This window comes from Artemia sp. Qi Xiang Cuo, chromosome 18 (assembly GCF_049724085.1).
Source record: "Artemia sp. Qi Xiang Cuo chromosome 18, ASM4972408v1, whole genome shotgun sequence".
NCBI lineage: Eukaryota > Metazoa > Arthropoda > Branchiopoda > Anostraca > Artemiidae > Artemia > Artemia sp. Qi Xiang Cuo.
The window spans coordinates 892,643-905,075 of NC_142811.1; the positions used below are offsets into that span (position 1 = coordinate 892,643).

A 12,433-nucleotide genomic window follows, 5' to 3' on the forward strand; every position below is an offset into this window, starting at 1 on the left:
CTAAATCCAGGGGGGCGGAGGGCACAGTTTAAGCCAATTTTCCCAAAGCAAGTGAAAATGACAAAGAAAACTGAAAAATGAGTCATATATTACCATAAAGGCAAAGATATAGGCCTACTAAAGAAAACTATCCTGTTTCTTTGGATACTTGAATAACGCAGGCTTAACTTAATTTTGACAACATTTTTTGCAGAAACTAAATTTCAGCTGGGAGGGGGGGTGGGGTTGGGGTCTAGGGGAGCAAACTTGGGTCTGGAGGGGGCAGTCCCCCCCTGCCCCATAGCAAATTACGCCCCTGCTCAACAGAAACAGAATTATAGATTTAACAAAGCTGTGTTAGTACAAGTCTTCCAACTGAATTGAACTGAATTTCAGTTCAATCTTTCATTGAAGATTTCCAGCATGAATGTTTCTTTTCGACTGAATTCGGAAAGCTTGTAATTGAATCAGTCATTTGGTCTATATTGTGATCGTACACTTACGTTGCTCTTTCCCTAATACGGCCACTAATCAACTCTAGATCTCTGCCAAATTTTGAAACAGCATCATGAAGCATGTTTATTTCGTCTTCACTCCATCTCACACTGAAAATGCAAAAATAAAACAAATTGAAAAGATGAAAATTATATACATGACAAAAAAGCACAAGACGTTTTCATTCTAATTAAGAATAATTGTGACAGCTTAGGGATCGAAATGAAAACTTAGGATGCCCGGGTTGGCAATGACGAATTAACTAATTAAAAAACAGGGGATTAAAAAAAACTCGATATGATAGACATTTTTTAGCAAAATTATTTAAGATCATTTTTGGCAAGCGATTAGAGATAAATTGCAAATACAACTCCTTACCAACAAACCGCTTTAAGTGCTTGTCAAATTGCTTATGTTATCTTATGTTATGTTAGTGGTTAAGTTAGGCCGCTTTTAGCATAAACTTTAACAGATAGACAAGTTGTAGGCAAACGTAGACTTGGCTAACGTAAAAATCCAAAAGACCTCTTCGAAAAACATTGCAATCAACATTAGCAAACTCTTCAGGAATTATAAACATGGAATGGAGATTCAAGGTCTGTTCTATCTAGGAAAAGCTTACTCGTTTATTTCAAAATTTTTCAAAATTATTTCAAAATTTACTAACTACTCCACTTAAAATTCGTGCTACGACTACTCCATTGAGCAACTTAAACTTACGTAACGTAAGATCCTAAGTAGAGCTTGAATCTACTTGGCACTGATTACAAACGGGAAAAATCTTAAATTATGGTAGTATGAGAAGCTCAGGCGTAGTTCGAAAGAGCCACCAAGGCCGTGGCTTGGACGTGTCATGAAGTACCAAAATAGGATATATCCAAGGAATTACTGCTCCTGTACATTAGCCACAGCTCAGGTGGTACAGGTGGCAACCCTGAGCAGGGGTGGATCCAGTAGGGTAGGAGGCAAAGAAACAAGTGCCCAAAGAAGATTGAAAATTGCACTTATTACAGGGGTAGAAGAATGGATAATATCCACAGGGAGGCCAAGACTTTTGTACGCCCCCTAAATATAAAATCTGTGTCCGCCCCTGAAAAAAAAACATACCAGTAATAGGTATATTGACTAAGATAGGTAAAAAAAAATATGTATAATTATAGCTATTTTGCCCTTCTCTGGTAAAATGGGGTTCAGCCAAAAATATTTGCAACTGATATTTTCTTTAAGTTTCAATAATTATCTTTGGAATTTTGCTTGGCAATGTGAGATGGCAAAGCGTGTTTGTTTTTTTTTTCTTTGAGAAAAGCTTCAGTTTCCTCTCTTGCTAGTTGTTTTGTATTCTTTAAATAAAACATACTTACTTTGTTGTTTGTGATTCTGGATTTGTTGATGGGTGGAGATGCATTGTCAGCTTGGCTAATTCTGAGAAAGCGAAACCAGCAGCTGAAAAAATTTCGCCTACCTTGAAGGAAAAATACAACTGAAACCTTCTACATTTCACATATATACAGAAAGTGTACTGGAAGTATATAGAGGCGATACATGAAATATTGTCAACTTAATAACCATTTAAAGATTTTATGCCATAAATGTATGTTCCAGATTATTTCTATGTAGGTTTGCTTACAAGAAAAATTCATTAGAACTGTGCTGATTTAAAACAATAGTTGATTATAACTCGGGAGACACACATCCCAGCCTTACAAGCAAGGCCGTATCCAGAGGAGGTTTGAACCCCCCTCCCCCAAAATGTTTGTCCAACTCGTAAAGCAAGTCCCAAAAATGAATATAAAGAGATTTTTTGATGCGTTTTTTGTAATTCCGAAACTGGGACGGGGAAGTCAAAAGACAGACTAAAATATATTTTAGGCCACAGTATCTAATACTTTCCAGGAAGAGAAGGCCCATCTGCATCTTCCCTTCCATAGTTAACGAACAGGTAGATAAGGAATCTCAAAACAGTAAACTTTTTTGTTATTGTTATTCATGACATACCAGGGAGAACAACTTTTACTTTCTCCTATATTGGAGCTGTTTGGAAACAAAGTTAACCTACATTGATAATTTGATTTCCTTTTCAGATTTTACGCATCAAAGCACTTGATTATTTTCTAACTTTGCAGGCTTTTGGCTTTTGTCAAGTAGGAAATGAAAAAAGAAAACATCGCGATCATAGCATTATATGTCAATATCTCTTGGTGTTTGTAATACAACCAATCAATTTAGGATTTGAGCTACTTGCTGACCTGCATTTTTTTTGGGGGGGGGGGAGGGTCAATTATTCTAAAAATCAGACAACACATTCTAAAGCTGTCATGATTAAAGGATACCAATCCAAATTTTTAGTAAAACTATATTTTCATGCTGAACGCTTAGTCTTAATTAAAAGTTTCAACTTGTTACTTTCAGAGGAGCCATTTCCAGCCTTGAGATTGAATTATTTTGTAGTCTGATTAACTAAAATAAATTCCTAATAAGCCCCTGACACTTAATTCAAGTCTCTTTCTTAAACTTAAGACTTTTAGGTAAGGCATCATAAGTATTTGGGGTTAATCAACTGGCTAAGAACTTGCACTTCTTTGTCTCTTGAACACAATTTTAAATACAATTTGCAGGTTGATATTATAATCCAGGCCTTTTTTTCGTAACATCAAAGTTCCTTATACTTTGATCAGAGATTTAAGGACTAAGATGATCATCAAATTCCTCACTTCTATCTGAAGGAAAAACTTTTATGAAAGAAAAACTGAAGGAAAAACTTTTGTCTATATGAAGGAAAAACTTTTCTTAAAATTATTACGTCAAAACTCACAAAACAAGCCAATGGTAAGGCATACTAAAACCTTTTCGTTCTTTTACAATATCTATTAGCAATTATCAGCTACTTATCAACACAGAAATGTTCACTAGAAAAGCAGTAAGGTAATAATTGTGGACGATATCCAAAAATCATAAATTTTATAATCAATTGTTATAGAAAATTCAAATGCAGAAAGACTATATACCAGATTTTAAACTTATGAACAAAAATGTAATAAAACATTAAAAACTAAGAGTTTACGGTAGTTATTACTCAAATGGAAAAATTCGCAAAGTTTTGTTTTTGCTTGTCAAAAATTTGATGGTATAGCAAATTTGATACTTGTTAAAGAAGTCTTTAGTAATTTAACCAACATTTTTCTGTTAGCTTTGCCAACATGAATTATTAACAAACAGCTTTTGTTAGGATGCTAGAAGCACTGTTAAAGTAGGGGCCAAACAAAAATTAAGTATAATATAAAAAACTATAATTGATTTATACAATGCAAATTAAAATATAAACAAAATTAGAGACCAGACTAATTGTTCTATTAGTTTTGATCCGTTACTCACACACATGAAAATATTTTTTTAATACCTGTAATCTCATAAGTCCAATTGGTAATTAAGCAAAGTTGGACCAGAGCCTTAAGACCATTTACTCTCAACGTAAAAAAAAAGCATACTGCTCTTCCCCATTTTGCTTCTGGCAAATTTTACCCGTTTGGCTTAATTCACAGATTCAAAACTAGGTTGATTTCTGCTTGAAATTAATAATAATAATAATAATAATATACTACAACAAAAAGGCTTTCATCCTCTATAAAATTTTACTTTCGCTAAAAAACTTGTCAATACTATTCTTGAAAGAGTTGGTAGAGTCAGCCACAACCACTTCTTGGAAAAGGTTGTTCAATTCCTTGACTACTCAGTTTCAGAAGGCCCAGCTTCCGACTTCTTTTTTGAAAGTGTTTTGCTTTAGCTTAAAGTTGTGTCCTCGCAGATTGTTTGTGTTGAAGAAGGGTATTTCCTCTGGTCCAGTGTTAATATACTAGTTGTGCATAGCTTAAAAGTTTCAATTAGAACCCCTCAGAAAAGTCTATAGAAGATAGAAGGAAGGGACAGCTTTTCCAGTCATTGACAGTAAGAGAGACTTCTTAGTTTTGGTACAGCTATTGTTGCTTTTTGCTGAATCTTCTCAAGTGCATCAATGTTTTTTTGAAGGTGAGGTCTTATTATCACGTGACCATATTCAATGATAGGCCAAACAAAAGACTAGAATAGAGTTGAAAACAGCTGAGGATTGTTTAGAGTGAACTTTCTACAAATAAGTCCAACTTTCAAAGCCTTGTTCACGATAAATTTGTAATGGTTGGTGAGTTTTAGCTTGGGAGTGGGACCTTTCCAAGGTCCCACTCAAAAGATGTTTTTGGTATTAGACTGGTGTTAAAGCTATAGGTTGGCTTAAAATTCTGCAGTCCAAGGCAAAGGTGGGAGCTTTTTTTTTGTGTTGACCTCCATTTCCCATGCCCTCATCCATCAGCTATCTTGTTCAAGTTGGTCTAAAGTTCTTGAGAATCATTTGGACATTTACTATATTTGAATTTACATATTTCAATTTTTCAACATGGAGTACAATATCTGAGTTAATACTGTCAGGCAGGTTATTTGCAACAAGATTGAAAATCAGGGGCCAAATGATGCTACCTTGTAGGACACTGCTAGTTACTTTTGTCATAACTATGCTAATGGGGCCATCTACTTTAACCCTCTGAGTTCAGCATGAACCTGAAAATTTGTTGAGTTCTGAGTGAGCCAGAATATTCGTTGAGTTCTTAGTGAGCCAGAAAATTTGTGATCCAGCCAACAGCTTTCCCTGCAATCCCAAGGTTTCTTTGCTTGTGAAGTTAAAACTAACCTTTCATTTTGCTTGATTCAAGTAAAATGAACAAAGGTCAAAACTACAAGCCTAACTCAAGGCAATCTAACCTTGCAACAGGCATGTGTACCTGTTTGTAGTGACAGATAGAATAGCAAAAATACAGGAGCCAATGAAATAGGAGAACCTGGACACAGGTTTTGTTACCCAGGCCTGTTTCTCTAATAATCACCTATTTGCTTGTAGAGACTAGCAATGCAAGAGACAAAGGTTTCAACTGAAAAACAAAACTGAATATTTGCAAAATTGAAATATTTGGATAGCCTTCTTCTTCATAAAGCAAAAAGTCCTTGAACACCAGAGGCAAATTCTTTCAAATGTTATTACACCGGCTGTAGTATTGGGATATAATTACAACCAATTAAAAAAGAAGGTGAATCAGGTACTTTACATTTGAAATAACAACAGAATCAGTAATACAAAAATGAATTTTCTCTTCTTTACAATATCAGTGGATAACTTGAATCTCATCTGATCCTGATGGGGAGGAAGGTTAGAATTCATGATTCCATTCAAAGTGTCTAGACTTTAAGCCCAGGAACAGTGGTGCTTAAGGACCTTGGTCTCCTTACAACAGGGTCTCCCAAAAATTTTCAGGCCAAATTTTAACAAAATCTTCATTTATTAAAGAATTTTGCCAACTGCACCGTTTACTTTATTTTAATAAAAATATAATTTCAAAAATTACAACTTGATTATAACCATTAAATCATTTGTTCTGAATTTTGTATCCCTAATATTTCTGCGCCCGGGCAAGTGCCCATCTTCCTCCCCCGCCCCCCAGTAAAATTTTCTATGGAATCTCAAGACTGGTTACTTTAAAGCCATTGTGGCTTGATCAATTCCGTTTTGTATTTGTTTGATAAATACACATATTGTTTGCTGGCATATACTTGGTCTCCTTATTCATATAAGACACGTGGGATGGTTTCATTTGATGAGAAGAGAGTAAGATATAGCATAGATTGATGTCAATCACGCACATCAATACCCATTATAATTTGTGCTTTTATAGTAATTTCTGGCTATTTTCAATTTGAGGTGTTACAGGACTTTATTTCTGCATGTCCTTAGTTTTAGTATTGCTTTTAACTTTTTTGAGTAGTTTTTACTATTAATTACCTTAAATTGCAATTGCCAGTGAGATACGCTGATGATGACCTCTTGTAGTGCAAAGACCAAAAAGCTTGTTTAAATCTTGGTTGAGAATAGAATTGATTAGCTATCGTAAAGAACGATGTTGGCACAATGTATTATTTATTTATTTTTGGGGGGTTTTAGACCAGGGCACTTCGTATCGAAGGAGTTGTCGTAGAAACTTCGAAAAGGGCTCATTCCACTGGAAATTGGAGTGTCTAGTGCCCTTTTTAACAGTCGAAAGTGATTGGAAGGCAACTAACACCCCTTCCACACCCATCATTTCCTCAAACACATCCAATGAAAATTTTGAGATAGCCATTTTGTTCAGCATAGTTGATTTCCAAATAGAAATTATGTTTTTGAGGAGGACACTCCCCCACAGCCCTCAGGGCAAGGGTTGTAAGTTATGCCCTGGGGACATATAAGGTTTTTATTGAAAGTGTAGTCGTAGAAACTTCAAAAAGCATCATTTGATTGGAAATTCAAAGAGCTAGTGCCCTTTTTAATAGTCGAAGGTTATTAGAGGGCATCTAACCCCCCTCTCAAACCCAGCTTTTCCCCAAACACACCCAATAAAAATTTTGAGATAGTCATTTTGCTCAACGTAGTTGAAAGTTCTGAAAATTAGGTCTTTGAGGATGTCAGCCCCCCCCCCCAAAGGCCTCAGGGCAAGGGTTATAATTTATGCCCTGGGGGCATATAAGGTTTTCATAGGAAGCGTTGTAATAACTTTAAAAGGGGCTCATTCAATTGGAAATTGAAATGGCTAGTGCCCTTTTTAATAGTCGAAAGTGATTGGAAGGCAAATAACATCCCTTCCACGCCCACCATTTATCCAACCACATCCAATCAACATTTTGAGATACCCGTTTTGTTAAATGGAAAGTTCTGGAAATTAGATCTTTGAGGATGATAACCCCCCCCCCCGAGCCCTCAGGGCAAGGGTTATAAGTTTAACCTGAGGGCATATAAGGTTTTTATTGAAAGCTTTGTTGTAGAAACTTAAAAAAGGGCGCATTCGGTTGGAAATTCAAAGGGCTAGTGCCCTTTTTAATAGTCGTAAGTGACTGGAGGGAGACTTACCTCTATCTCATGCCCACCTTTTCCCCAAACATATACAATCAAAATTTTTAGATTGCCATTTTGTTCAATGTAGTTGAAAGCTTTGGATATTGGTCTTTAAGGATGACCCCCCCCCCCCCAAATAGCCCCCAGGGCAAGAGTTGTAAGTTATGCCCTGGGGGCATATAAGGTTTTTTATAGAAATCGTTGTTGTAGAAAATTCAAAAAGGGCTCATTCCATTGGAAATTGAAATGGCTAGTTGCCTTTTTAATGGTCTAAAGGAATTGGAGGGCAATTAACCCCCCTCTCACGCCCACCATTTTCGCAAACACATACAATCAAAATTTTGAGTTAGCCATTTATTTCAACATAGTTGAAAGCTCTGAAAATTATGTCTTTGAGGATGACAATCCCCACAGCCCTCAGGGCAAGGGTTGTAAGTTATGCCCTGGGGGCATAGGAGGTTTTTATAGAAAGTATTGTCGTAAAACTTCAAAAATCGCTCATTTGATTAAAAATTGAAAGGGCTAGTGCCCTTTTAATAGTTGAAAGTAATTGGAGGGCAACTAACCCCCTCTATCAGGCCCACCATTTCCCCAAACATATCCAAACAAAATTTTGAGATATTCATTTTGTTCAACGTAGTTAAAAGTTCTGGAAATTAGGTCTTTTTGGATTATAGCCCCCTCAGAGCAAGGGTTGTAAGCTACACCCTGGGGGCATATAAAGTTTTTATAGAAAGTGTTGTCGTAGAAACTTCAAAAAGGGCTCCTTCGATTGGAAATTGAAAGGGCTAGTGCCCTTTTTAATAGTACAGCAACTAACCCCCCTCTCACGCCCACCATATCCCGAAACACATTCAATTAAAATTTAGAGATAGCCATTTTATTCAACCTAGTTGAAAGTTGTTCAACGTAGTTGGAAATTATGATTTTGAGGATGACAAACCCCTCAGGGCAAGGGTTGTAAGTTATGCCCTGGGGGCATATAAGGTTTTTGTAGAAAGAGTTTTTGTAAAGACTTTAAAAAAGGCTCAACAGACTGGAAATTTAAAGGGCTAGTGTCATTTTTAATAGTCAAAAGTGATTGGAGGGCAACTAGCCCCCCTCTCAAGCTCACCATTTCCCCAAACACATCTGATCAAAATTTTGAGATAGCCATTTTGTTCAACGTAGATGAAAGTTCTGGAAATAAGGTCTTTGAGGATGACACTCCCCCCAGAGCCCTCAGGGCTAAGGGTGTAAATTACGCCCTTGGGGCATATAAGGTTTTTTATAGGAAATATTGTCGTAGAAACTTCAAAAAAGGCTCATTCAATTCAAAATTGAAAGTGCTGGTGCTCTTTTTAATAGGCTAGTTGAAACTGACTGGAGGGCAACTAACCTCCCTCTTATGCCCACCATTTCCCCAAAAACATCCAATCAAAATTTTGAGACAGCCATTTTTTCAATGTAGTTTAAAGCTCTGGATAATATGTCTTTGAGGATGATCAACCCCCTCCCCTCCCACACCCCTCAGGGCAAGGGTTGTAAGTTATGCCCTGGGGGCATATAAAGCTTTTATAGAGCGTTGTAATACAAACTTCGAAAGGCTAGTGCCCTTTTTAATATTCAAAAGTGAGGGGAGGAAAACTAACACCGCTTCCACGCGCACCATTTCCCCAAAAACATTCAATAAAAATTTTGAGATAAACATTTTGTTCAATGTAGTTGAAAAATCCGGAAATTATGACTTTGAGGATGACACTTCCCCCACAGTCCTCAGAGCAAGGTTTGTAAGTTATGCCCTGGGGGCATATAGGTTCTTTATAGAAAGCATTGTCTTAGAAACTTCAAAAGGGCTCATTCGATTGGAAATTGAAAGAGCTAGTGCTCTATTTAATAGTCGAAAGTGATTGGAGGGCAACTAATGCCCCTCTCAAGCCCACCATTTCCCCAAACACATCCAATCAAAATGTTAAGATAGACATTTTTTTCAATGTAGTTTACAGTTCTGGAAATTAGGTCTTTGCCAACGTTGACTTAGAGACTTCAAAAAGGACTCATTCAATTGGGAATTGAGAGGGCTAGTGCCCTTATTAACAGTCAAAAGCGATCGGAGGGCGAATGCCCCCCCCCCATACCCATCATTTCCCCAAACACTTTCAATCAACATTTTGATATAGCAATTTTGCTGAAAGTAGTTGAAGGGTCCGGAAATTATGTTTTGAGTATGACAGCCCCCAACAGCTCTCAGGGCTAAGTTTTTAAGTTATACCCTGGGGACATATAATGTCATATAGAAAGTGTTGTCGTAAAAACTTCAAAAAGGGCTCTTTCGATTGAAAATTGAGAGGGCTATTGCCCTTTTTAAAAGTCGACAGTAATCAGAATGAGAATCCCCTCCCCCCTAACGCCCATCATTTCCCCAAACATTTCTGATCAACATTTTGCGATGGCCATTTTGTTCAACATAGTTGAAAGGTCTGGAAATGTCGTCTTTGAGGATGACAACACTCCCCCATAGCCCCCATGACAAGGGTTATAAACAATAAGTAGAACAACAGGGAATTTTTTTTATACAAGACAGTGGAATGCAACTTTAAATTAATATTTCGACCCTATATCCAAGGGCCATCCTCAGCAAAACAACAAAAAAAAAAAAAATAATATAAAAGAAACTCACATTAAAATTTGATCATTAAAACTGAAAAAAAAAATTCAGTTCCTGGTTGAACTTCCTTGAAGTAATGATGCTAGGACTGTTCTGAAAATTTTAAAAAACTTCTTTCAGTTTTAGTGATTGAATGTGAGTTTAATGTGAGTTTCTTTTATATTGTTTTATTTTTCAGTTGTTTTGCTGAGGACGGCCCTTGGATATAGGGACAAAATATTCATTTAAAGTTGCGTTCCACTGTCTTGTATAAAAATTTCCCCATTGCTCTACTTATTGTTTATGATGGAAAGGCAGTGTGGTCTTTGTCGCTATTTATGACAAGGGTTGTAAGTTATGCCCTTGGGGCATGTAACGTTTTTATAGAGTTTTGTTGTAGAAGCTTCAAAAAGGGCTCATTCGATTGGAAATTGAGAGGACTAGTGCCTTTTTATTAGTTGAAAGTGATCAGAAAGCAAATGTGTCCTTCCACGCCCATCAGGTTCCAAAATATTTTCATTCAGAATTTTTATAGAGCCATTTTGCTCAGCCTATCAATAAGCTAGAGAAACTATACGTTACAGGAGAACAAGTCCTCTCAACCTTCAGGGCAATAGTTATATTTTGTGCCCCAGGGAAACATAGGGTTTTTATAGAAAGTGAGGTCATATAAACTTCGAAGGGGTTTCATTAGATTGGTGATCAGACGCTCTAGCGCTCTTTTTAAGAGTTAAGTGATCAGAGGGCAGCTACCCTTTCACCCCTACACACACGTCATATTGTCCCGAAATGCGTCTAATAGAAATTTTGAGATAGCCGTTCTATTCAAAATAGTCTAAATATCATATAACAAGGCCTTTGGGGTTGAAATAAACCCCAGAGATTAAAAATTCTTTTAAGTGTTCTGAAAAAAAATCCTTTAAATGTTTTGACTTATAACTTTAAGAAAACAAAAATTAATTAAGATTTTAAGGAATAAATATCAGCATATGTATATTAAACTGACAATGCACATTTTTTTCAGTAAATTCATTTGAATTGTTTTTGGTAAAGCACAAATTGTGTTCTGGCTTTTAGAAAGCATAGGGTTTAGAACCCTAGGCTACTCAGATTAATTTCTTCTCGTTTTGAGTTTGACTTATTTTAATTTCTGTTTGTTTTGGGTTTTATTTATCTATTGGTACTGATTTGTGGTAGTTGTATGCTTGGTAGATTATTTGATTCTATTTTGGTTCATTTTTGGTTTAATGGAGTTTTTTGAAAAATTTATTTGGTGCAAAAAGTTTTTTTTGATTAATCTTAAAAAAAGAAGGGAAAGCTTACTTAAACAAGTTATATAGATATGGAGAAATTAAAAAATCCCATGATAGTTGTTGCAATTTCTTCTGTCAGCATTATTTAAACCATACATAGAATTTTTATATACAATGTGGGGGGGGGGGGGACAAAAAAGTTTCAAGACATTTGCTTCTAGATTTGAGCAGCTAAATAGAATATGCACAATTTCTAATGCCAGTTATTTTTGCTACCAAGCAGTTCCTACATCTACTTGTCATAGCATATACCACTGTTATGATCTTCTATATATATGTCACCAGAAATTTCCCACTGTACTTAATGTTGAAAAAAATTTTATCTCTTGAAGGAGTTTCCTAATTAATGAAGATTACTTTTAGGAAAAAAAAAGATTGTATACAGTGCAAAAAGTATTTGCTGTCGATGGGAATTTGAATTGTGCATGATTTTTTTGCCTAAAGCCATGGCCTTTTGGTATAAGTGTGTAGTCAGGCTTGTTCAAAAGAAATACTATTAGATTCTGAAAAACTAAAAAAAATCGTAATTGGTTAAGTTATGTAAACACTGCAAACATTGATGGTTAATGTTTAAATTATTAATGTAAACATTAACACTGTTTCCTAAGAAGCAAAAACATCACCCAAATTATATAAGTTCTATGTATTTGTCCATCACCCCTCTTTTGTTCAAAGCACTATGAAATGGCCAAAAACCTCAATGCTCAAAAAAGGCTCTGATAAGTGCGCAGTGGAAGGGTGTCCTTTGGATGAAAGGCCAAATGTCATACAATGTGACAAATGTAATTCCTGGTTTTGTGCTGGGTGCCTCTCAATGTCTGATGCAGAGTACAATATTTTTAACAAAATGAACCAAAGACTTGGAAGTGTTTGGGTCTGCCCCTTGTGCAAAACCAGCAGTAGCAAACAAACCGTTTCAGACGTTGTAAACACCACATTACAAGAACACAAGAATGAAATGCAGGGCATGTTTGACTCATTCAAACAAGATATGATTGCTTCTCTGCACTCAATCAAAGCAAAAATCAATAACCTTGATGTGAGTATAAAAACAAAAGTTTCTGTGTTGAAAGT

General features: G+C 36.0%; 1 protein-coding gene across 2 annotated transcripts in view; it reads right to left on the reverse strand.

Moving 5' to 3' along the window:
• The window catches only part of LOC148941105 (BPTF-associated chromatin complex component 1-like), a 28,967-nt gene that overhangs the window by 11,381 nt on the left and 5,153 nt on the right, over positions 1 to 12,433 (reverse strand). For both annotated transcript variants that reach the window (XM_089103982.1, XM_089103981.1), the window contains exons 2-3: positions 1,836 to 1,936; positions 483 to 584 (exon numbers count right to left, since the gene is read on the reverse strand). In XM_089103982.1, the coding sequence (XP_088960108.1) occupies positions 483 to 584; positions 1,836 to 1,936 (203 nt within the window). The remainder of the gene's footprint in view (positions 1 to 482; positions 585 to 1,835; positions 1,937 to 12,433) is intronic.